The sequence below is a fragment of the Acinonyx jubatus genome, chromosome A1 (assembly GCF_027475565.1).
Source record: "Acinonyx jubatus isolate Ajub_Pintada_27869175 chromosome A1, VMU_Ajub_asm_v1.0, whole genome shotgun sequence".
Taxonomy (NCBI): domain Eukaryota; kingdom Metazoa; phylum Chordata; class Mammalia; order Carnivora; family Felidae; genus Acinonyx; species Acinonyx jubatus.
In genome coordinates, this window is record NC_069380.1 from 222,691,923 (window position 1) to 222,717,012 (window position 25,090).

The window sequence follows — 25,090 nt, forward strand, 5'->3', positions numbered from 1 at the left end:
AGCACGACACAGCTCTGTGCCTCTGCCTCTCAGCTCTGTGTATTTGTTCTTCCTCCTGATTCACCCCACAGAAGGCTCACCCACAAACGCCAGGAAGCTCAGAGGAGGAGGGCAGAGAGAGAATTTCAATGGTGGAAATTGATGTATATTCCTCATGCACCTGACTCTGTGCTGCTTGATAAAGCCCCATTTCCAGGTGCTTTGTGAGAATTCCAGAGTTAAGGAGATGTTAGCTATCATGCGGTCATTTCTGTCCTATTCTGTAGAGGAAGGACATTAAATTCTTAGGGTTTCGCCACATTAAGATTTTTTGTTGAGATTAATTAAAATGTTTCATTTTATTAAAGAAGATTTCAATCCTATGCAGGAGTAAGTGGGAGAATATAACGAAGTGCCTGTGGTCATTCCCCAGCTTTCAGCAGAGACCCACCCCCGCCCCAAGGCGAAGTGTTTCACCCATAACCCCACCCTGCACTCCTTCCCTTACTAACTGTTCTGTAAAGCATACATCATATAATTTTGTCTCTAAATAGTTGAGTAGACACTTAAAGGTTAAGACTCTCAATACATAATCACACTATAACAGTTAAAAAATAACTCTTTAATCATCCAAACTCCAGTCATTGTTCAAATTTATCCAGTTGTCTTGTAAATAGAGGCGATAGTGCTCTCCTTGGTTCGGGCTGGTTTATTTCTTCAAATCAGAATTCAAATAAGGTCTGTAATTTTTAACTAATTGACCCATCTCTCAAGTCTTTGGCAGTTTATACAACATTCCCCTCCATCTTTTTCTTCACTCACTCGCTGTCACTGATGATGCCACCACATTTATCCTACGGAGTTTCCGGATGATGTGTACTGTGACCCTGACAATATCATCACTCACTCATCTCCAGGGAAGCTTTTTACGAGTGTGGGTCCCTGCCCTCCCCCTGCCCCCGCCAGAGAGCACCTACCTGGGTTTTCTGAAAAGTTTCCCAGGATTCGGATAGGCCACTGTGGTTCAGACGCACAGCCTTACGACTAGATCCGTGTCCCCTCTCATTTTACATACAAGATTGCTGAGTTCCCAAGAGGCAAAGCGGCTGGTCCAGTATGACACGGTCTGGACACTTCCCTGGAGCCCTACTCGAGAGGCCCCTCTAACCAGACGCTTGGCTGGTGGCTGCCCACTTATCACCTCTCGCCTCCTGCTCAGCAAGGGCAGGAATTCTCACTCTCTTGACTTTTAAAAATATTTTATCTTGTGTGATTCCAGCTGTAAGGTTTTTATTTTTTCTAACTAGCAAGCCTGTTGAGTTTTGTAGATGTGGAATCCGTGTTTTACTGTGAAGAGTGGTACTACTTGGGTTGGCAAAGCAAGCTGGCTTTATCCCCAAGACCCTTCTTCATCAAATATTTTACCATCTCTGGTCCCATCTCAACACCTGCTTGTATTTCATCCTGATCTTGTTAACCTGCTCCCTCGATTTTAAACCTCTAATGCTGTGCAGGGCATGTTGGGATGAGATCGGGATGGCACGGAGATCCAGAAACACCCAAATCTTCTGAGCCCCCAATGGAAATAATGTGCCCTTACCAGGTCACACGTGTTGGCCAAGGCCTTAAACCGCAGCAGGAAGCCATGAGGAATTAGGAAGGAGCTCAAGACTAGTCCCCTTGTCGGGGGTCCTTCCCTTGTAGAGCAGTGAGAGGGGCCAAGGGAAGGTGCGGGCCAAGAAGGGGACTCCTGCCCCAAGCTTTCTAGGGTCTCGGCAGGGACGTGTCTTGGGCAGGCCAGAGTGAGGAGAGACACTCTTCCCTGGAAGTGTCCAGCAGGCGCCTAGCCCTGGCCCCGGCCTCAGCCTTCCTCTCAGGAGCAGAGAGGAGCCCTGGCCCCCCCCGGAGGCCACAAGGTCGGGCTGAAGTAGGCGTTTGATTTTTCGGTTACAGTTTCTAACTTAGCCATCTGTTTGGTGAAATTGCTTTGCTCGCTTCCTCTTAAGGATCCCGTAGCCCTGATTTGCATCTGATGCTTGTGTTACTTTTCAGAGAGATCATAGATAACACCAGCAAAGAGAACGGGATTGACATCATCATGGCCGATAGGACCTTCCACCTGATTGCGGAATCCCCCGAAGATGCCAGGTGAGACACTGCTGTTGACCGCATGTGAACTACATCTTTACTCCCCTACAGGCCTGGGCGCCACACAGTTCAGTGTTTACCCTGCCGGCTCTGAAAAGATTTTTAGTGGATTTTCGAGTGGGGCTTGTCTGTTAGGACGGTTGAAGAACCACGTCATGAGATTGACGTTCTTGTCCCCTGGGGTATCTTTCACTGGGCTAAGGTGTCCAAGTTACCACACACAGTCGAGGATTTCCAGCTTCAAATGCCACTAGAGCCCTTGGTATCTTGGCTCAGGCTTTTATTGTCCCCGGCAGCGTGTGTCAACCATGCACCTACACAGAGGCGAAAGCCCACCCTTTGGAAGCTTCTGAGCTTCGAAAGGGAACAGCTTGTGTTTGCCTAAGGAGTGAGAAGGCAGGCGCACTCACCACTGGGTGTTTAAATAATTGATAGCACTGTGGCATTGAGAGAGTGTTGAAGGTCTTCACGTTGAAAAATTCAATAGGGTAGAAGAGATAGTCAACACTTAGAATTACTATATTTCAGGCAATGTGGTGACATGTTTCACGTGTCTTATTACACATCGTTACCCTTAAACACATTTTGCCGAGTAGGAGACTCAGGTAAGAGAAAGGGCAGAATAATCTGTGAAGTAACAGAAGTTCATTCTACTGAACAGAGGCATTATGTTTCTTAAGGAGCTTGAATGTTTGAGTTCCAAGGACAGTGTGGCGTCCGTTGGCTGGGTCAAGCGGTCTAACTTTTCTGGACCTCAGGTTTCCATCCTAGTGCTGGAGAGACGTGGAAAAAGTCAAGGAGAAGGGCTGTGTGCTCCCAGCGCGATGCATCACAGGGTCTTACGGTGGATGAGATACGGTCAGACGTCTGTTTGTCCACTTGTGTTTTGTGAGCCACAAGGTTACGTTGAAGGGATCTGTTGGCTCCTCTGAGCAATGCCAGAGAGGACCCTCCGCCTATGTTCTTTACTTTTCACCTCAGAAATCATTAGGATCTTCTAATGAATTCTCCTTGCCTTTCGCTACCCCTTGCCCTTTGAATGTTTGAGTTGACACAATGCCATGGTAGCCACAGCAAGGGCAAAGAAAATAATTCTTCCCATGGGAACACACTAAAAACCCTGCTTGGATCCATAAATTATGACACAAACTGGAAAAACCAAGCAAACCTGGAATTACAGCCCCTCGTTCCATCTGGGACTCCTAGAGACCACTTGTGGTTGTTTGGAGTCCCAGGAAGGCCCACAGTTCTCGGCTGAATTACAGGCCCCACGTTTGGCAGCCATCCTCTCTGCTTTGTGCCGTAACGAGCCTGCGAAATTTAACACTGGGGATCTGTTAACTGAGGACTTGTTCCCCTGACCAGCAGAATGTGTTTTTTAAAAATTCCTTTTCGGATTGAGTTAAATAAACTTGATTCATGAGGAGAAATTTGTAAATTTAAGAGTATCACCTGAACAGATCGAAAGCATAGCAAATTTTATTTTGTGTGTGTGTGTGTGTGTGTGTGTGTGTGTGTGTGTGTGTGTGTGATCCCATGTGGCCTACATCTGGAATGTATGTGTTTTTCAGCGTCTGATCTGGGAAATTGTTGAGCTTCATAAAGCAATAAGTGAAGTCTTAAGTCTTGCCTTTGAGTTCACCAGAACTGATGAAGCAAATTCATATTAAATATTTCCCTTGGTTGTTTCCTAAGAGTCTGTATATGCTGTTTTGCAACTCTTGGTCACTGGGGCACCTGAGTGGCTCCATCGGTTAAGCGTTCGACTTTGTCATGATCTCGCAATCCATGGGTTTGGGCCCTGCGTCGGCTTCTGTGCTGACAGCTCAGAGCCTGGAGCCTGCGTCCGGTTCTGTGTCTCCCTCTCTCTCTGCCCCTTCCCTGCTTGTGCACTCTCTCTCAAAAATAAATAAACATTAAAAAAATATTTAAAAAAAAAGAAACTCTTGGCCACATTTTTTAAAAAAAAAATTAAAAAGAAACTCTTGGCCACATTTTTCTCCTTCAAAATTAACAGGGGATAGGTTTTAGTGCTTTGCTATAAGTACCTTATGTGACTTAACTTTCTATATAGGTGTAATTTTTTTTTTTTTTTTTTTTTGCTTAAATATCCCATTGTATACCAAGCACTTGGTCCTCTGCTTTACTTAGTAGGAGTGTGTATATATGTCTTAATGAGGCCCTGCAGGAGAAGGATGTCCTAGCATCTCACATTTGGTACCTCTCACATTTTATAGTTGCTTCATAAATGTTAGATGGATGGATGGGTGGATGGATGGACAGATAGATGAATGAATATTCACGGTCATTTTCCTCAAGCACGTATTGTGTTTGTAGTTACATCATGACTTCTGTTCAGCTTGACTTTTCTGAGGTTGACATGTTTTCCTTTATTGTCTGATTCTAATGAGTCTGAAAGTGAGAAAACTCATTTGAAGAGATGGAAGAATTCTCCAGTCAAAATCACTTTCTACTTCAAACAGTTGTGTTCTGTTTCCTGCTCTCCTATGGTTTTGTTCATACTTTGGTAGAAAATCCCATCAGGTGGTTGGAAAACCCCATCCTGGGAGTGAGAATGGAAAATAGACACCAGTGGCCTTCTTAACCTTGGAATTTACTTTCAACAAATGAAAAGGTCCTTGAATATTCCCTAGGTTAGAAATAATATCTTCAGTAAAGATCCTTGATTATAAATGTTTTGGGTAGAACTGAGGATTTCATTGTCATCGTCATTAAATGTCTAAAGGTCTGGGGGAGCTGGAGGAGGAGAGGGTCTCTCATTGATCTCACGTTGCCACAGGTGATACCCAAAGGCAGTTTGGCTGTTTCTTCCCCCCTTGCCCGTTGGTAGCATGAAACCCACATTTAACCCCTGAGGAGTAGGCAGACGAGAAGCAAAGGTGCTCAGAGGACATGTCATTTTCACAGAGATCGTGGGGAAGGGCATCATTCACTGTGTTGCAGATGCGACAGCTGGCCCCTCCTTGATGGTCACTCTCTCCTTCCCACAGCCAGTGGTTCAGCGTGCTGAGTCAGGTCCACGCGTCCACGGACCAGGAGATCCGGGAGATGCACGATGAGCAGGCGAACCCACAAAACGCCGTGGTGCGTGAGCATTTTGGAGTGGCGGGAAACGTCCGAGGGAGGCAGGGGGCTTGGGAGTTTCTAGGCGGTATGAAGTGTAATAATTAAAGAGAAAACCAGTAATATTTTGTTTAGAAGTCATGCAGAAAAATAGAATAAGTTAAAGAAGATTATCAGTAGTAATAGATTCCAGTTCTCCCACTTTAAGCCATTAAAAGAACGACAACAAATCCCAAGTCTTCTGACATGGAAGCATATTTATTACACTTTCCTTCAAAGGACTTCATGAATTTTAAATTATGTGTTTTCAGTCTTCGTTCTATCCTAGATACATACACAGAACCATAAAATCATATTTTACAAATCAAGTTTTATTTTCTCATAAGAACTACTTAACATCAGAGTTTCTCAGCGGAGTAAGGGGCATCTGGGTGGCTTCCTCAGTTGAGGGACCCGCTCTTGAATTTGGCCCAGCTCATGATCTTACGGTTCACGAGAGGGAGCCCCACATCAGGCTCTGTGCTGACAGCATGGAGCTTGCTTGGGATTCTCTCTCTTCCTCTCTCTCTGCCCCTCCCCTGTTCACACATGCACGAACTCTCTCTTTCTCCCCCCTCCCCCCACCCAAATAAACATTTTTTTCTCAATATATGAAATTTATTGTCAAATTGGTTTCCATACAACACCCAGTGCTCAAAATAAACATTTTTTTAAAGGGGGAAAGAAAGTTCTATTTAAAAAAAGTTTCTGGGGCACCTGGCTGGCTCAGTCGGTTGAGCATCCAACTTCAGCTCAGGTCATGATCTCTTAGTCTGTGAGTTCAAGTCCTGTCAGGCTCTGTGCTGACAGCTCGGAGCCTGGAGCCTGCTTCGGATTCTGTCTCCCTCTCTCTCTGCCCCTCCCCCACTTATGCTCTGTCTCTGTCTCTGCCTCTCTCTCTCTGTCAGAAATAAACATTTAAGAAAATAAAAAAAGTTTGTTAGAGTACGTGTAAAATTTAACAATAGATCATAGTGTAAATCAGAAAAATTTGTACTATTGAAAGAAGTTTGTAAACACTTTTCCCTGAACGTATTTTAAAAACAAGACGGGGAGATTAACTTATATATATATTTTTTTTCATAAGTGAACTGTCTCCCCTGTCTAGAGGCTGTACTCACCAACTGAAGGTGGGACCTTTCTTAGATAACGATTATTTTGCATTTAACACAAAAGGAAGGAGCTTTTTTGTTTGTTTGCCTATTTAGAGCTTCGTGATCTAAGGATATTATGATGATGTGTGCTGTATTTCAGTGGCTCTCTTCCCTCTGTTTTTGCTCCTTTCCAGGGCACTTTGGATGTGGGGATGATAGACTCTGTGTGTGCCTCTGACAGCCCCGAGAGGTAAGTTCAGATGTGACTCTTGGCGAAAGTGATTAGTAACCTGCGTGCTCCCACAGCTCTCTCTGCTTCTAGGTCCCTTCTTTTCTGAGCTGTGAAATGATTTTAGGCTGCATGTTGTCACCTGGTCAATTCCAGTCTTCTTTCTTTGTGCCCAGTTGTATATCACCCAGAAGTCATCCTCTCTGGGTATCTTTGGGCTGCTGGGAGAGACCGTGGAAACCTAATTTAGACAGTCAGTTAAAAACATACACACAAGAGGAATATTCTTCATTTGGGTACAGGGGTAAACCCAGGATTCAAAGAGGAAGAAAATACCTATTTAGGAAAATAGTATTCCACCATAGGGAAGGGTGCTGTTCCCCGTCCTAAACTTAATAAGGAATTTAAAAAGGATCTTGTTGTAACGTATATGTGGAGTGTTAATAAATTAAACCACATTCTTCCCTTGACATCTCAACCTTATTTGTGCCCTTAAAATAGCATGTGTTGGTTTTGTTTTTTTGAAGGCAAACCATCTTCATGGATGCCCTCAGGAGTCTGTACCGTTGACCTTTGTCTTCTCTGTGTTTCTTTGCTGCTCTTTGAATTCTGCATTAAGAATCAAAATTGGCTCCTGCCTTCAGTAAGGTAGCTTTAGAAAGTGGATAGAAATGTATTCCAACTGACAACAAAAATAGTGCCTACTAGGTAGAATTATCTAGAGTCTTCAGAACCTTTAACACGTGTGTTTTGTCCATATTCAGCCCAGATTTTATTCTGACGGCCAAGTTCCTACCCTATCTACATCTGTCTCCTAAACCCTTTCGCTCCAGCAGGCTGGGCCATGTGAGGGTCCATGCTTAGAACTTTCCATTCCTACTCACATCCTTCTCTCTTCCTCAAGTGCCCACCTCCTTCCCAACAAGAGAAGTGTCTTTTAAAGAGCACCTGTCTTTCCCTGTCTACTACAGTCCCATTAATCTTGCTTTTTCTTGAACTTTTGCAGCGCTTAATTGCCGCGAGCATTTGAAAGCCTGCAAGAAATTCACAGCCACCAGCTTAAGTGGTTCAATATAGGCATGAGTATGAGCTAGGGCCTAGGAGAGACTCAGGGCATTGCCAGACAAAAAGAGGTGAAGGAGAAAGTAAATTTCCATTATTATGTTATCCCTGACTGGGAAATAAGCCTTTGTTAGATTGCTTTGAAAACATGGACCCAGGTGGCTTTTTTGTAGCAAGCATAATCAAGTGTATAAGATGTTCCATTTACACCTATTTACTGATCTGCTTTTATTACTGGTGTCTGACGTTTCATTACCAACCCACAGAAATGTTATCCAAGGCAGTACCCAGAGGCAGAGAGAAATTTACTTTGGAGAGGCATCAGAAAAAAAAAAAAAAAAATTCCCCCACCGTCACCTTATTTTAGCCTTCCCGGAACCAAGTTTCATTTGGAAAGTTTTGCATGAAGGAATCTTTCCCCTTCCAGGGCCTCCTGAATGTGTTGCTCCAAGTTTAAAGGTTAATGATGCATAAAATAAATCCTGCAGAAATGAGCAAGATTTGCCTTAGCACAAACCACAAATAGCACCGTGCTTTTCGTCCCGCTGACCATAAGCCAGGAAAGAGGCGGCTGGTCTTGGTTCGAGCAGGTGATGCGGACAGTAGAGCGCTAAGTCTTGGCTTCCTTCTTGCCCTGTCGCCCAGACCCAATTCGTTTGTGATCATCACGGCCAACCGGGTGCTGCATTGCAACGCTGATACACCGGAGGAGATGCATCATTGGATAACGCTGCTGCAGAGGTCCAAGGGGGACACAAGAGTGGAGGGCCAGGAATTCATTGTGAGAGGTGACTGCCACCACGGCCTTGCCCCTTTGAGCAGCTTTCCTGAGTAATTTTGACTCTTGAACTTGCTTAACAGACCAACAAGCAGACACACAACAAAAACACAAGAAAGGGTCGTGGCCCTTTCTAGCAAATATATAGAAATATGACCCATTAGGAAGCATCCTGCAAATTATTACCTGATGTTTGGTGTTTGTCTTCCTAGTTTTTAATTTACACTCCGATCTTCCTTTCCAGGGTGGCTGCACAAAGAAGTAAAGAACAGTCCAAAGATGTCTTCGTTAAAACTAAAAAAACGGTGGTTTGTGCTTACCCACAATTCCTTGGATTACTACAAGAGCTCAGAGAAGAATGCTCTGAAATTGGGCACGTTGGTCCTCAATAGCCTGTGCTCGGTGGTGCCTCCGGACGAGAAGATCTTCAAAGACACAGGTAACGGTGCCGTGTGCCTGTGACGAGCCGGGCCCGAAAGCTCGCACCCGGAGCCCGAGGAGGCCTGGGTTTGCTCGGACCAGAGGGAGGAGTTTGGTTAGCTGCATGCACGCTTAGTATTGAAACCGCGGTGAAGAGGTCCCGCTTAACTGAGTTGCAGAAATGTTCTTCTGAAGACAGTCACATATAAACAGGGATTCTCCTGTATGGAGCTTTATTTCTGTATGCCGCGTTTTCATCTTTGTGCTGTGAGAGCCCTAACGCAGCCTAAGAAAGATCAATCCTGACTGTCCCTGAGCTTCACCTAGTAGAATAGAGAGCACTGATGTTAGCTTAGTTTTGTTTTTTTTCCCCTTGTCACTATTACGAAGATATTTCTACATTGTTTGGGTTTTGTTGCTAGTTGTGATTTTGCGCTTTTGCAAACATAGCTCCTCTGTCCCCTGCGACAGCTTGTTTCTGGACACACAGACTGTTTGCTTAGCAGAAGTGTTTTCTTCTCAAGGGAGAGCCTAAGGAAAGGTGAAGAAACAGGAGGGGAGAAGGAACAGCAGGAAGGGGGGAAAGCGTTTTCACTCTTGTCCAGAGCCGGGAAAGGAACTTCCAGTTTGTGCCTGTTTTTTTTCCAGAGCAAACGCGACCCTTTTATGTCTTTACGCCGGGGTTTCTTACTTTATGTGTCTTCCTCTCGGCAGCTGTACGCTCCTCGTTTGGGCATGTGGGTGCTTAGCACAGGACAAGGCGCGTGTAGGAATTGGGAGAGGATTTGTTGAATTAGCTAATTAAAGGGGCTCAGGTGGAGAGGACCCCGGCTCTGACAACAGGGCTGAGTTTCTGGCTTTCTGGGACTCCGGTGCCAGACCATCCCTGCGGAGGCTGACGCCCGTTGTGTGTGTGCTCTGTCACAGGCTACTGGAATGTCACCGTGTACGGCCGCAAGCACTGCTACCGGCTCTACACCAAGCTGCTCAACGAGGCCACCAGGTGGTCCAGCGCCATTCAAAATGTGACAGACGCCAAGGCCCCGATCGACACTCCCACCCAGCAGCTGATTCAAGACATCAAGGTAAGGATTCAAGACAGAGTGGCTCACGGGAGGTAGCTCACCGGTTCTCACCCTTGGAACGTCAAGACGTGGGTCAAGCTCCATTTTTATTCTGTAATCAAAAACTAACTTTTGGTTGGTTTTCTGTTGGAACGTCACTGCTTTTAGAAATCTGAATTCGAGAGCTGAGCCGAAAGCTTACGCTAAAAATACTTTGTCTCCAGAGAGGTGTCGTGTTGCCGCTGAGGCAAATGTGGGCTTGTATTGTGTAGACAGAGGAATGATGGTCTGTGGTCTGGGGTGCAGAACTCCCCGTGACGGGGACGTGCTGTGATCTGCGTGGAGGTGACGTGTGCCACAAGTTGCCCTTCAGCCCTGGGTTGGGGACCTTCTAGGAGTAACACGACAATCCTATCCTTACGATACAGTTAGTGGACCACACAGGTGGGTACACAAATAGCCAGGATTGGTCTAGAAAACTTGGAACCTTTAGTAGGCACCCCCAAACTCAACAGGAAGCATCCCAATCTCTGGACCTACACTGACCTTCTTTTTGTTTGTTTGTTTGTTTGTTTGTTTGCGAAAGAGAGTGCATGAGCAAGGTAGGGGCAGAGGGGGAGAGAGAGATCTCAAGCAGCCTCCGTGCCCAGCTTGGAGTCAGCCTGACTCGGGTCTCCCATCTCACGACCATGAGATCGTGACCTGAGCCGAAACCAAGAGTCCGATGCTTAACTGACTGAGCCACCCAGGTGCCCCTAACCTGGTTAAATTTTCATTTCCTTTTTATAAAGATTAATTGCTCAGTTGAGTATACATTGAGTGAATAATGAAATGGCAGCATTATTCATAAAGGGTACTCCACTCATTTTTCAGGAATGGAAACAGACACAGAATAGTCTGATTGCGCTGTTCATGTAGCTGGTCAGTCCCCAGTGTAGAACCGGGTCAAGGGGATTATTTTTACTGCTGTTCCTCCAAGTTACCCATTCGGATAGATTCCCAATACAAAGGGAAGAGCTGGAGCAGTGACAGAAAAGATTTGAGAATGATAGCAAGATAGGTATTTACTGATCTACATCAAGGAAAATTAAGCAGATCCAGGAGGCAAGCTCTGCCTTTGAAGAGGCGGAAGAGGGTCTAATAATGCAGTAGTGCACAATTTCCCACCGAACACAAATCTGCCTCTTGATTCCAAAGTGGTGCATTTTCTGGGTATTTGGAGCTCAATTCCACCAAGCTAATTATTCTCCAGGTCTCTGTAAAGCTTTCCATGGAACCCAGGGTGCTGAATACTAGTAACTTCCTTTTTCACATTTAAAAAACTGTTTTTAAAGCTTCCTTTTGAGAAAGGAGTGAAAAAAACACATCAGCTCAACTTTCTCTTCAAAGCTATGTCAGCTGTATTCTTATCTTCTCGAATTTGACATCTGTCATTAAAAGAGTAATTGAATTTTCCAAATATGAAGCAATGTTGTTTTTTTTTTTTTAAATTAGGTTGCCCTAATTAAGTCCATACAAAATTTTTGAAATAGTTTGTTTTTTTTTTCTTTTTTTCTGGCTCTTAACTAACTGGGTGTTAACCAAAAAAGTTTCATAGTGGAAATTACCACACTAGAATGATTCACTGCCTCTCCAACTTTTCTGTTTATTTAATGTTCTAAAAGGAACTTTGCCTTTTTTGAATCCCCCATTAACATTTTAGGAGCATAAGTGCATGATGAATTGCTATGAGATCTCTTAAATTTCAAGAAAGAGACGGCAGGCATGTTGAACGGTCTCAGTAATAACATCCTAACGTGTAACTTTTATGTGTAGAGAAATACAGAAGATCATTTAAAGAACGAAAACAGTGTATTTTTAAAAAATTTTTTTAATGTTTATTTATTTTTGAGAGAGAGACAGAGTGTGAGCAGGGGAGGGGCAGAGAGAGAGGGAGACACAGAATCCGAAGCGGGCTCCAGGCCCCGAGCTGTCAGCACAGAGCCCGACGCGGGGCTCGACCTCACGAACGGTGAGATCATGACCTGAGCTGAAGTCAGACGCTTACCCAGCGGAGCCACCCAGTTCTTTTTAAAAGAATTATGGATAAAAATACATGGCTTGGCTACATGATTGGTGGCTAAATAGCAAGAGAACTTCAGTGTTTTTGAAGCGCATATGTCATCTCCAGTGGAAATTTTTGGGTTTTTTTAATAACGTGGGAAAATATATACACATGGACTGGGCTGTGCGAAAAGCGTGTATTTGTGATTTGCCTTCAGACACAGATTGCTGGGCTCTTCGCGCTTGAATTATTAATGCTAGACCCTCACCACGTCCCGAGGCCCACGGACGCTTTAGACTCTGGGAGAGGTTCACGTGTGGGAGAACACAGATGCTTGTGTTCATTTACGTACACGTGTCCCGCGTGAGCCGGCCGGCTGGCTTTACCGGGTCCTCTGCTTTCCAGGAGAATTGCCTGAACTCGGACGTGGTGGAGCAGATCTACAAACGGAACCCCATCCTCCGCCACACACACCACCCCCTGCACTCGCCGCTCCTGCCCCTGCCCTACGGAGACATCAACCTGAACCGTGAGTCCCCACCCCGCCCGTGCCCCGCTGTTCTCGGTACCGTAACTGTTCTCCCCGGTCACCGACCCTGCCTCTCTGTCCAGCCAGCCTCTGTCGCTTGTGGTGAGAAGGGGACTGCGGAACTAAGAGAACGATTTTCAAGGGAGTCAGGAAATGCCAGCCCTGCCTCTGAACTCAGGGTTGCCTTAATTTGCCAGGGAATCAAAAGTCTAGTCCCAGATCCTAAAAATAGAGAACGTGTGGCAACAGACCAACTTTGAAGCCAGCGTCTTGTAGAGTGAAATAGGTGAATTGCGTAACAAAAGAGCATAACGCTCTCACCTCTGTGTTCGCCTGATTCAGATGTTCAGGGAACGTGGCGAGCCCTGGGTCGTGAAGCCGACGTCTGTCCCCGTTCCTTCCCCCTGTGCGATGCGCAGATTGGACCTTGGCCAAACCCTCCGTGTGACTTGTGTGTGTGTGTCCTCCTCCTAGTGCTCAAAGACAAAGGCTACACCACCCTTCAGGACGAAGCCATCAAGATCTTCAATTCCCTCCAGCAACTGGAGTCCATGTCCGACCCCATTCCCATCATCCAGGGCATCCTGCAGACTGGGCATGACCTCCGACCTCTGCGAGACGAGCTGTACTGCCAGCTCATCAAACAGACCAACAAGGTGCCCCATCCAGGCAGCGTGGGCAACCTGTGCAGCTGGCAGATCCTGACGTGCTTAAGCTGCACCTTCTTGCCGAGCCGGGGCATCCTCAAGTACCTGCGGTTCCATCTGAGAAGGTGGGGGGTGCATGGCGGTGGGGGGGGGAGTTGCACACCGCAGGGGCGGGGCGGAGCTCAGATGCGGAGAGCCCGAAACAGAAGGCACCTGGCGTGGTCAGGGACCTCTAGGCCAGACGCGTGCGTCCCCTTGAGCAGGCTGACACTGTGCAGGCCTCCTCTCCAGCTCAAGCCACACAAGGCTGTCTCAGGGAGACGCGGTCACTTTCAGTGTAGTGTCCCCATGTGGAAGAGGCTGAATACGTTTAATTTTTTTTTTTTAATATTTATTTTTGAGAGAGCATGAACAGGGGCGGGGCGGAGACAGAGGGGAGACAGAGGATCTGAGGCAGGCTCCACACTGACAGCAGAGAGCCTGATGTGGGGCTCGAACTCATGAACCGTGGGATCACGCCCCAAGCCAAAGCCGGATGCTCAGCCCCCTGAGCCCCGCCAGGCACCCCAGACGTCAGATACATTTAATTACCGCTGCCTGTATACATGGAGGGGGGGAAACCTTAGCTATTTTTTGGTCCAGATCAAACAGAAACATTCCCGTGCAGACTCTGATGCAAACTACGTAAGAACAGTTTTCATACAATGGTCTGAGACGTGACCGTCACCAGCATCACGGAGGTGAGCTGGCAGCAAAAGCTTTGGGATTTGTTTTTGGTTGTTTTTTGTTTTTTGTTTTTGTTTTTTTGTTTTGCTTTTAAACAGAACCTACACAGGACAGTAGAGGCCCCAGCTGGGAAGTGACCGGCATCCGCCGCACGCGTCACTGGGGGGGCCACTGGCTCCGCTGACGTGCCGCCTGCTGAAGCAGCCCAGCGCCCAGACGGCGGCCAGCCGCGGTCTAGCACATTAACAGCGAAGTGTTTGTCTCCTAGGATACGGGAGCAGTTTCCAGGAACCGAGATGGAAAAATACTCCCTCTTCATTTATGAATCTCTCAAGAAAACCAAATGCAGAGAGTTTGTGCCTTCCCGAGATGAGATAGAAGCACTGATCCACAGGCAGGAGATGACGTCCACGGTGCACTGCCACGGCGGAGGCTCCTGCAAGATCACCATCAACTCCCACACCACGGCCGGGGAGGTGAGGGAGAAGCCCGCCCGCGGCGGACTCCGATCCCTGACCACCCCCATGCAGACGTCAGGGAAGTTGTGCAGTTAGGTGGGCCAGCGTGCGGTCGTGACCGGCATGGTACAGCGGCTCAGTAAGCGGGGTGTATGTAACCGTAACCGACGACGAAGCTCACGTACGACGAGACAAAAATACGCATCAAAGATGAGTAGGAATGCAAAAATTAAGCTGGTGCCAGAATACCTGAGCCGCAGTCCTGCTGACGTGCCAAGCAGTTGAGGGTCGAGGAGAGATTTCCTCCCTGACTCGGGTGTGCCCGCCCTGACGTGGGATTTTTTGGAGCATCTCTGCCATCAGGTGTCCGTTTGCCAAACAGAAATCTACCGTGATGGGTCAGATGAGAGCGTATTTTCTTTTCTTTCTTTTTTTCTTTCTTTTTTAAAATTTAGTATTGTAAAACCAGTTGGCTAAAAGAAGTAGGGCAGTAAAACCCAGAGAAGCTTCTGGCGTGGAAGGAAGAAACACGGTGGAAACCCTTGTTTCTTGGCAGGCGATGGATGCATCAGATGAAAGGGCTTCGGTTTTCATGCACTTTCCTACCAGGATGGGTCTGCAAGAAATCCGCCCGCCATCCATCTCTGCCAGTGGGTGAAATACATAGCCCGTGTTCTTTTTTTTACAAGGATAAGACAAATCTGGTTTCTAGAGAGTAATGGAAAAACGGCACCTTTGAAATTCTGGGTGACCACACAGGACAGTTGTAGGGGGCTGCTTGGACCCTCGCTTGCCGGCAGCTCCCTTGGGGTTCAGGGGAAGGCACATTCTAGAACCGCGTGCTGGCAGCCGGAGCCCTCGGGGTATATTTTGCAGGTGGTGGAGAAGCTGATCAGAGGCCTCGCCATGGAGGACAGCAGGAACATGTTCGCCTTGTTTGAGTACAACGGAAATGTGGATAAAGCCATTGAAAGCCGAACCATCGTAGCTGACGTGTTAGCAAAGTTTGAAAAGTAAGTGCCTTCTCCCTCAAGTGCTAGCAGAGTTAAGTCAAGGAAATTGAGAGTTGAGGATTTGAATTTCTATTCCATTTTCACCTTCAGTGTGCATTTGAGTGCCTTTTCTTTTACTTGTGCTAAAGCATGTTTCATTTTCCGTACCTTTCTGCTGCCTGTTTTTCTTTTTGTAAATGTTTATTTTGAGAGCGAGAATTCCAAGCAGGCTCCGCACTGTCAGCACAGAGCTCGACACTGAGCACGGAGCTCAGTTCCACAAACTGAGAGATCACGACCTGAACCGAAATCAAGAGTCGGATGTTTAACTGAGCCACCCTGGTGTTCCTGTTTTTCTTGATTCCTAGATAAAGCCTGTGTCAAATAAGATTGTTCCTTTACCCCATTCTTTCTCTCAGGTCCCTGCTATACTCATTATCTTGGAATTTCTTGAGTCTATGCTTTTCACTTGTCATTAGCTTTGAAACTGGGCTAACAGACACAAGCAAACTCATAAATTGTTCAAAATGCATTTTATACCTCTTGGGTGTATAATATTTCATCTATGACTTCCCTATCTCCTAAGTAACACAAAAGATATTCCTGTTCAATTTTTTTTAATGTGTGTTTTTTTTAGGAGAGACAGAGTCTGAGTGGGGTAGGGGCAGAGAGAGAGAGAGAAAGAGAGAGAGAGAGACACAGAATCTGAAGCAGGCTCTGTGCTGTCAGCACAGAGCCCGACATGGGGCTCGATCCCGTGAACCGTGAGATCATGCCCTGAGCCAAAATCAAGAGTGGGACGCTTAACCGACTGAACCACCCAGGCGCCCCAGAATTCCTGTTCAGTTTAAACACGTGCTATTCATGTTGATTTTTATAAATACTGTAGTTTACTCGAGGATTAGTAAAGGGAATGAAGATATATATATAGCCTTTGTTTCTTTTCTTTCTATGGACTCAGCATAAGGCTTAGCCAGTACTGATTTGACTGGGTGACTCAGAAAATACTTGTTAGCACAGTTTAACTGAAGTTTATGGTCTTGAAGTGAGACGAGAACGAAAGTGTCATTTTTCACCTCTGGCTAAATAACGTAAGGGACTCTGGTAATCAGCCTCGCCCTTGTTCTGTTTTCTCTGCCTCCGTCCCCATCCCCACCGTGTTACCTGAGCATGGACAGAATGTCTGTGTCCTTGGAACGAGCCATCTCAAGTCAGCTCCTAGTGCTTTCTGAACGTCTCTTCTGTCTGTAGGCTGGCTGCCACATCGGAGGTGGGGGACCGGCCCTGGAAATTCTACTTCAAACTCTACTGCTTCTTGGACACAGACAACGTGCCAGAAGACAGTGTGGAATTCGCGTTTATGTTTGAACAGGTAGAAGGAACCTGCAGAAATGGATTCCTCTGCTGGGGAACAGGGCTAAAACCTGTTCACTCCGCTGCTAGGTTAGCGGTTGGGCATAGCGGTATGTTTCCCAGCATGCACAGGGACAGCTGCTCTGTGACGCCTTTCTAGAACGAAACTACTGCGTGTTGTATTTGAACTCCTGTGCCAAGAACTGTTTTAGCTGGCGGGGGAGAGACATTAAAGGGTAAAATATGGGTTCGATGCTGTCTGGGCTAGGGAGAAATGTAAAGCAGCCAAAGGGGGTGAGGGTATAGTTTGCAGGGGAGGTGACACGGGAGGGGAAAGCTGGCGGATTTAGGCTCACGCGCCCCTAATGCTGCCGCTGCCCGCCGCCTCCTTTCAGGCACACGAAGCTGTTATCCGTGGCCACTACCCGGCCCCCGAAGAGAACCTCCAGGTTCTCGCTGCCCTGCGGCTCCAGTACCTGCAGGGGGATTACTCCCTGCATGCCTCCGTGCCGCCCCTCGAGGACGTCTACTCCGTGCAGAGGCTGAAGGCCCGCATCAGCCAGTCGACCAAAAGCTTCACCCCGTGTGAGCGGCTGGAGAAGAGGCGGACGAGCTTCCTGGAGGGGACGCTGAGGCGGAGCTTCCGGACGGGGTCTGTCGTCCGACAGAAGGTCGAGGAAGAGCAGTTGCTGGACATGTGGATCAAGGAGGAAGTCTCCTCGGCTCGGGCCAGCATCATTGACAAATGGAAGAAATTGCAGGGAATGGGCCAGGAGCAGGCCATGGCCAAGTACATGGCCTTGATCAAGGAGTGGCCAGGCTATGGGTCGACGCTCTTTGATGTGGAGGTGAGGGCTGTTGCTTCTGGGATCAACTGGCCTAAGAGCGCCTTTCGGTGTGGCCTTGGCTGACTACTTTGGCTGGGGATGGGGCAAGATGGAGCCTTTGTTCTCTGGCCCCCTTGTGTTAGAGGCCCCCCCACCATGCTTTACCATTAACACACCCTCGCATCCACCAACCGGTCTGGTAGCAAATGCTTTCACAACATTAGGAACGAATGGAAAATTAAGATGTCACCGCTTCTTAAGTAACTTCTATTTATTTTATTTGTTTTGAGAGAGAGCACTGGTGCGTGGGGGGGAGGTGCAGAGAGGGAGAGAGAATCCCAGGCGGGCTCCGTGCTGCCAGCGCAGAGTCCAGTGCTGGGCTCGCTCTCCCAAACCATGAGATCGTGACCTGAGCCGAAATCAAGAGTCAGACGCTTAACCAACTGAGCCACCCAGGAGCCCCTCTCTTCTTTATGAGGGAAGCTCTAGATAGATCCAATCAAAAAGTGCTGGTAAAAATCTGTATTTAAAAATTTTTTTAAATTTTTTTTAGAATTGTGTACATAGAATTATAAATTTTGGATACAGTCGGCCCTTGAACGACATTGGGGTTGGGGCGCCGACCCCCAGGCAGTTGAAAATCCGCGTATAATTTTTGACTCCCTAAAAGCATACCTGCTAATGGTCCTGCTGTTGACCGAAAACTTTACCAAGAACATGAACAGTTAACACATATTTTGCATGTTATATGTATTACATACTGTATTCTTACAACGCAGCTAGAGAAAAATGTTACTGAGCAAATCATAAGAGAAAATACATACCGTTAAAAAAAAAAATCCGCATATTGACGGACCCGCACAGTTGAACCCCATGTTGAACAACATGGGTCAACTAGGATTTTACGTTTGTTTTTTTTCCCCCATGACTATCTGTTGGCAGGGAAGAATTTGTGTCACAATTGGAATTTTGCTATTAGCATTAACCCATACTGACTCATACCTCTTTTTTTTTTTTTTTTTTTTTTTAAAGACCATTTATTGAAAGGAAATCTTACTAGTGGTCTAGATCAAGACTTGGCAGTCCATGGGCCAAATCCTTTCCGCCACCTTTTATAATGTTTTATTGGAACACAGTAATATTCCTTCCTTTCTCTGTCTTCTCTGGCTGTTTTCACACCAAAATGGTGGTATTCAATAGCTATGACAGAGACCACGTGGCCCACAAAACCCAAAATATTTACTCCCTGTCCCTTAACAGGTAGCTTTACCAGCCTCCTGGCCTAAATGAGCTTTCATTTTTCTTTCTGCATGTTTGGTATCTGATGACTTTTAAATGAGGCTTTATAAAGATGTAAATATTGATTATCTTTTCCAAGATATCTTCATGGCTTTTCACTGGATTCTATCTTTGGTTTGGTTGGTTCAGTTAGGTTTGTTTTTAGGTGTAAATCAGATGATTTGTACAACACCTCTTCTTGGTGTCACTAATGTATATCCCTCCCATTTGTTTTTCGTTTAATTTTTTATTTTTGAGAGAGAGAGAGGGAGAGAGACAGCATGAGCAGGGGAGGGCTGGAGAGAGGGAGACACAGAATCCGAAGCAGGCTCCAGGCTCCGAGCTGTCAGCACAGAGCCTGATACGGGGCTCGAACTCATGAACCATGAGAGCATGACCTGAGCCGAAGTCATATGCTTAACTGTCTGAGCCACCCAGCACTCCTCCCCCCCCATCCCTCCCATTTGTATTGGTTCCCATCAGCCCTGTGTTCTCATCCCTACATCAGGGCTCTTGTTTTCCAACACCAATCCATGCAGGGAAGCCTGTTACGAAGCCAGTGATATTCCTGTTACCGCTGTGCTCACAGGAGGTCACTGCTGCCTCTCGTCAAGAACCCTATTTTTCAAAAGGAGCCAGGACTGCTAGGCACAGAGTGTTTTGGAGAATTTTTCCCCTGATCTTCGATTTTGTATTTGAAGAATAATTATCCGAAAAAGGGTCAGAGGAAGACCTAGATACAGGAGATGGGCTCAAGCTGGTGGGTTTGCTGGCGAGCTCGGGCCACCTCCGAGAGCTAATCCGGTGAGGCGGAGAGTGATGGTCTCCATTGGTGGAGTCGAAGCGCGATGTTGGCATTCACCGATTAAGTTTTCCCGATGCACAGGATGGGTCAACCGGTCCGAAATCAACCAAGACAGCCAAGGAGATGCCGTATCTCCTCATTCGGTTCTCCCAGGCGTGAACACGCCTTGGGTGCATCTGGTGTTCTGCATACGGGGCTTGGCTCCCTCTCTCCTGCTCCTAATAGCTTTGTGATCTGACTCTTGCCTGCAGTGCAAGGAAGGCGGCTTCCCCCAGGACCTCTGGTTGGGCGTCAGCGCGGACGCTGTTTCTGTCTACAAGCGTGGGGAGGGGAGACCTTTAGAGGCCTTCCAGTACGAGCACATCCTTTCGTTTGGGGCGCCTCTGGCAAACACGTACAAGATCGTGGTTGACGAGAGGGAACTGCTCTTCGAAACCAGTGAGGTAAGAGGCGAACCAAGGAAATCGTTTGTGGCCTTGACAACACAGAAAAATGACACCCCATTTCCTGGGGCCTTTGGGTAATTTTGTTTTGCTGTAAGATATATGAAATTACAGCGTGGCGGTCCCTCCCCAGCTTCAGGTTCCTCGGGGGCCAAAATCGAATCTCCAGTTTCTTCTATGTTTGCAGCAGAGAAATTTGGTTTCGTTTTATCGGTGGGGTCTTACCCCTAGAGGAAAGGGGAAGGGAATGATGTAGATGTCCAGAATATATATAGTTGGGCAATAGAGCCTCGTGCCAATCAGCTGATGATAACGGCAGTGAATGCCAGCTGGAGGGAGTGAGGGGCACGACCACCCTGGCCGGAGCTAATTCTGGCTCACAGGATCGCAAGAAAGAGCCTTTAAATGTGCGTGCCATCTGCTCTGAAGCTTAAGATGCAGTCATCAGCATCATGATAAATCCAGAAGCCTTTATGAAGGGCTCTGCTTAGGGGGCTCCTAGCGAGCAAAGGTGGGAAACAGACATGAGTGACTGGCTTCTGGTTTGGCCGCTGGTGCGGAGTGACGGACCGGAGGCCAGGAGGGCGCCCAGGGCGCCGGGAGGTAGCAGTGACGCCAGGGCTGCGGTGCAGGAGGCAGACTAGGCCAACGGGAGGCCTGCAGTGAGACGGAAGAGGCGGGGCCCCCGACTGGAGGGTCCAAGGCGCCCGGCTGCCAGGTTTGGTCGACGCCAGGAAAGGAGAGGGAGCCACTGTGGGCGTCTGATTGTGCCTGATGCAATGACCGTGGTTTTATCAACTGCCGTGGGTGGGATTGGGCGGGATTAAAAGGGAGGGGGAAGGAGGGAAATGGAAGGAGGTCAGGATGCCTGAAGAGGGAGGCAGGCCAGCCTGAGAAGGGTCGGGCCCCAGGGGGTGGCGGTGACTGCATCACGGGAAGGAGCCAATACGAGGTTGCCGCCGGCACCTGTGACTTGTCCGCAGGCCCATCGAGCCTCTTTCTGTTCTGCAGCCGCAGCATGACGGGTTGACTACGATACAGTGTTCACCAGCTGGGATTGTGGGCTCAGGCCTTTACCAGCCTTTTTTTTTTTTTTAACATTTATTTTGAGAAAGAGCAAGGATGAGCAGGGGAGGGGCAGACAGAGAGGAGAGAGAGAGAGAGAGAGAGAGAGAGACACTCCCAAGCAGGCTCTACACTGTCAGTGCAGAGCCTGATGTGAGGCTCGAACTCATGAACCACGAGATCATGGCCTGAGTCGAAACCAAAAGTCGGACGCTTAACCACCCGAGCCACCCAGGGGCCCCTCATTTACCATCATTTTAAGTGGGGGTAGTGATCCCAGCCCGAACGATACCCACAGACTTTAGTGTCCTCAGGCGGGTTTGTTTTTTTTCCCCTAACGTGTGAAATCTGACAATTGTACACCACGCAGAATTGTCATTTTTGTGTGCAAGAACCACCAGGTGGTGCACACCGTATTCGGAGAAGCCACGACTTCCCTTCTCACTGCCCAGGAACAGGTTAAAGCAGCTGAGCTCTCAGCCTCCTCCAAACCTGGGGGACGGGGGCGGGGGCCCATCATCCCGGCCGAGACTCTGACCGTGTGCCCCTTCTGCTTCCCCTGGGCAGGTGGTCGATGTGGCCAAGCTCATGAAAGCCTACATCAGCATGATCGTGAAGAAACGCTACAGCGCGTCGCGCTCCGTGAGCAGCCAGGGCAGCTCCAGGTGAAGGCGGGAGGGAGTCCGCGTGTCTTCAGCGTCCGCATGGGCCACCCTCTGGCCTCGGCCGGCTAGGGCAGAGCTGCCCCCGCTTCTGGAAGCCCCTCGTCGGAGGGAGGCGTCTCCCAGGGTCCTTTCGCCCCGTCGACGTCCGCGATCCTGTATTAAGCTGTCAACCTTAACAGTCCGCCCAGTTTCGAAAGCTTTACTACTCTTAGATGACACATGCCTTAAGACAGAGAGGAAAAAAGCCCCCACGCTGCCACCAAAGCAGCCAGAAGTGCCTTAACGTGTGGAACCAACACTAATTGACCTTAACTGTGCTACTGAAGGGAAATGCCCCCCCAGCCCCTGTTTGGGGGGAGACTTACAAAGCTTGGTGGGGGGTGTTCATCTATCAATTCTGCACTAACCTCCCAGCCTGATTTCCCTACTTGGAGGGAAGGTGAGGGGGTCGGGAGGGGGGACAGAGGGAGCACAAGGGGACAGGATATTTTAGTTGGAGTGCTGCTGGCAGCCTTCCTCATGGACATGTATTAACTTTTTTTTGTTTCATCTTTTAAGTCTGTGTGCCTGCCTGTGCGCCCATGTGTTCATAAACTCATCACTTTAATCACTGTCTCATGAGCATTAAAAGCAAAGGGAAAAAGGATGTGCAATGGTGTAAACAGTCTGTATATTTTAATAGTTCAGAGTTCTAGTCTTCAGTCGTTACTTTATGAGGTGGTTTTATTAACACACCAGAATCCTGGGTTTTCCTGTCTTTGCTGTATTTTGAAAACCACATTTTTGACTCTGTTCTGTTTTACATGTAGCAAAAGTCTGCACTCTGCATCTGCTGTATTATAAACAGATATGCAGCCTATACAAATAATTGTATTTATAAACCACTCTTCAACAGCTGGCTCCAGTGCTGTTTTTAGAACGATATGAAGTCATTTTTTGAGTCTTTAGTTCCTAAAAAAATTTAAGTTAAGAAAAAGTTTTCTTTGAAGGTTAGTCTGGATCGCTCCGGGTAGATCACCAAAAATACCACGATGGATATGGTGGCAAGATGCCGCGTTCCCGAAGGGTGTAATGCATGAGCGAGTCTTGTAAAGGACCCTGACAGTATAAATGCTAAGGCTTTAATATAATACGTCTTCTCCCAAGTTTATAATTATAGTCTGACCAGGTGCCTGTAAATAAATCAGTGTTTATGGCCAGAAAAAAAAAATAATCTGGTCTCGGACTTTTATTTTTATATAGAAAAGTTGTAAAGACTTAGGCCAACTAAGTCTACCCACAAAGAAAGAAAAAAAAATTGCCTTATCCCTCCAGGACAGCTATGCGAAATCATGGTCTGTTGGCTCAAAGAAAGTCTGACAATAAAAGATATTAGCTATCACGCAGTGTGTTTTCTTTATCAGGGTGACTCGAAAGACATTATGGGGTTTGGGTTTGCTTTTTTTTCTTCATTTAAACCCAAGCTAGTTAACATATAGTATAATAATGGTTTTAGGAGAATTTAGCGATTTATCACCTACATAGATCACCCAGTGCTCATCCCAACAAGCACCCTCCTTAATGCCCATCACCCATTTAGCCCATCCCCGACCTACCTCCCCTCCAGCAACCCTCAGTTCTCTCATTTTAAGAATCTCTTGGGGCACCTGGGTGGCGCAGTCGGTTAAGCGTCCAACTTCGGCTCAGGTCATGATCTCGCGGTCCGTGAGTTCGAGCCCCGCGTCGGGCTGTGGGCTGATGGCTCGGAGCCTGGAGCCTGCTTCCGATTCTGTGTCTCTCTCTCTCTCTGACCCTCCCCCGCTCATGCTCTGCCTCTGTCTCAAAAATAAACGTTAAAAAAAAAAATTTTTTTAAAAAGAATCTCTTACGGTTTGCCTCCCTGTTTTTAATCTTATTTTTCCTTCCCTTCCCCATGTTCATCTGTTTCTTAAATTTCATGAATGAATCCTATTTTTCTGACTTATTTTGCTTAGCATAATACACTCTAGTTCTATCCGTGTTGTTGCAAATAGCAAGATTTCCTTTTAATTAATATTCCATTGTGTGTGTGTGTGTGTATATATACATACATACACACACACACACACACACACACACACCACTTCCTTATCCGTTCGTCAATCGATGGACATTAAGGCTCTTTCCGTAATTTGTCGATAGTGCCGCTATAAACATTGGGGTGCATGTGCCCCTTTGGATCAGCGTTTTTGTATCCTTTGGATAAATACCTACACATGGGCAATTGCTGGGTCATAGGGCAGCTCTATTTCTAATTTTTTAAGAAACCTCAGAGTGGCTGTACCACTTTGAGTTTCCACCAACAGCGCAAAAGGGTTCCCTCTCTCTGCATCCTTGCCAATATCTGCTGTTTCCTGAGTTTTTAATTTTAGTCATTCTGACAGGTGTGAGGTGGTTTCTCATTGTGGTTTTGATTTGTATCTCCTTGATGATGAGTGATGTTGAGCATCTCTTCGTGTGTCTGTTAGCCATCTGGATGTCTTTCGAAAAGTGTTCACATCTTTTGCCCATTTCTCACTGGATTACTTGTTTTATGGGTGTTGAGTTTGAGAAGTTCTTTGTAGATCTCAGATACTAACCTTGTATCCGATATATAATTGGCAAATATCTTCTCCCATTCTGTTGGTTGCCTTTTAGTTCTGTTGATTGTTGGTTTGGTTTTCATGCTTTTGGCATCACTAAGCTGCACGTCTCATAACTTAGTTATCTTTAAGTGGACGTGTAGACCTCTCAACTGCTCTTTTAGACATGCGGCAGGACTCCAAGAAGGCAGAGAAAGTAAAGATTCAGTGAAATCCAGAAGTCTAAGGCCTTGAAATGTGTGTTTATATCAAATGGTCTCGTAGCCCCATAATGTGCCGGATGGTGAAATCTGACCCTTCGGCCTGCTTGCAGCCTTGCTCACTGTGGAGCAGAAACAGAGGCAGCCTGTCTGGCCACTGATCTACCCAAAGAACCAGCGCTCACCCCGGGATCTCACCTGGTTGCCCTGGCCAGACGTGGGGCATGAGTGGCACCAGTCCCCCGGATGTCCCTTTCTCTTACCTCTGAATCTCACCTCTGCTCGCGTCCAGAGCGGCTTCCCACTCCACAGGGACAGGGAAGTCCCCTGAAGGCAGGTGATGCTGAGCGCCTGTGGCCTCGAGATGAGAAGGAAGATGAGCTAGACTCCATGGGTGGTGGTGTTTTCATTTCCAGCCCACAGGGAAATTGGCAGAAGGGCCTTCTGCCCTGCTCCCCACTCGGGACTCGCTCTGTGTCTTCCCGCATCGCAGAAGGCTGCCTCTTCCCCAGCTGTAAATGAAGCAACTGGGCAAAGGAAGGCAGAGTGCCTCAACTTAGG

The 25,090-nt window shown here is 47.3% G+C and overlaps 1 protein-coding gene across 6 annotated transcripts in view; it reads left to right on the plus strand.

Annotated features, from left to right (window-relative positions):
- Positions 1–23,110, plus strand: part of MYO10 (myosin X) — a 225,388-nt gene extending 202,278 nt beyond the window's left edge. For all 6 annotated transcript variants that reach the window (XM_053201948.1, XM_053201955.1, XM_053201951.1 and 3 more), the window contains 14 exons: positions 2,032–2,127; positions 5,139–5,232; positions 6,539–6,594; positions 8,281–8,423; positions 8,658–8,852; positions 9,761–9,918; positions 12,347–12,470; positions 12,945–13,242; positions 14,112–14,319; positions 15,178–15,314; positions 16,545–16,665; positions 17,042–17,494; positions 19,808–19,999; positions 21,632–23,110. In XM_053201948.1, coding sequence (XP_053057923.1) covers positions 2,032–2,127; positions 5,139–5,232; positions 6,539–6,594; positions 8,281–8,423; positions 8,658–8,852; positions 9,761–9,918; positions 12,347–12,470; positions 12,945–13,242; positions 14,112–14,319; positions 15,178–15,314; positions 16,545–16,665; positions 17,042–17,494; positions 19,808–19,999; positions 21,632–21,733 — 2,377 coding nt within the window. In that variant the 3' untranslated portion in view covers positions 21,734–23,110. The remainder of the gene's footprint in view (positions 1–2,031; positions 2,128–5,138; positions 5,233–6,538; positions 6,595–8,280; positions 8,424–8,657; positions 8,853–9,760; positions 9,919–12,346; positions 12,471–12,944; positions 13,243–14,111; positions 14,320–15,177; positions 15,315–16,544; positions 16,666–17,041; positions 17,495–19,807; positions 20,000–21,631) is intronic.
- The last annotated feature ends 1,980 nt before the right edge of the window (positions 23,111–25,090 follow it).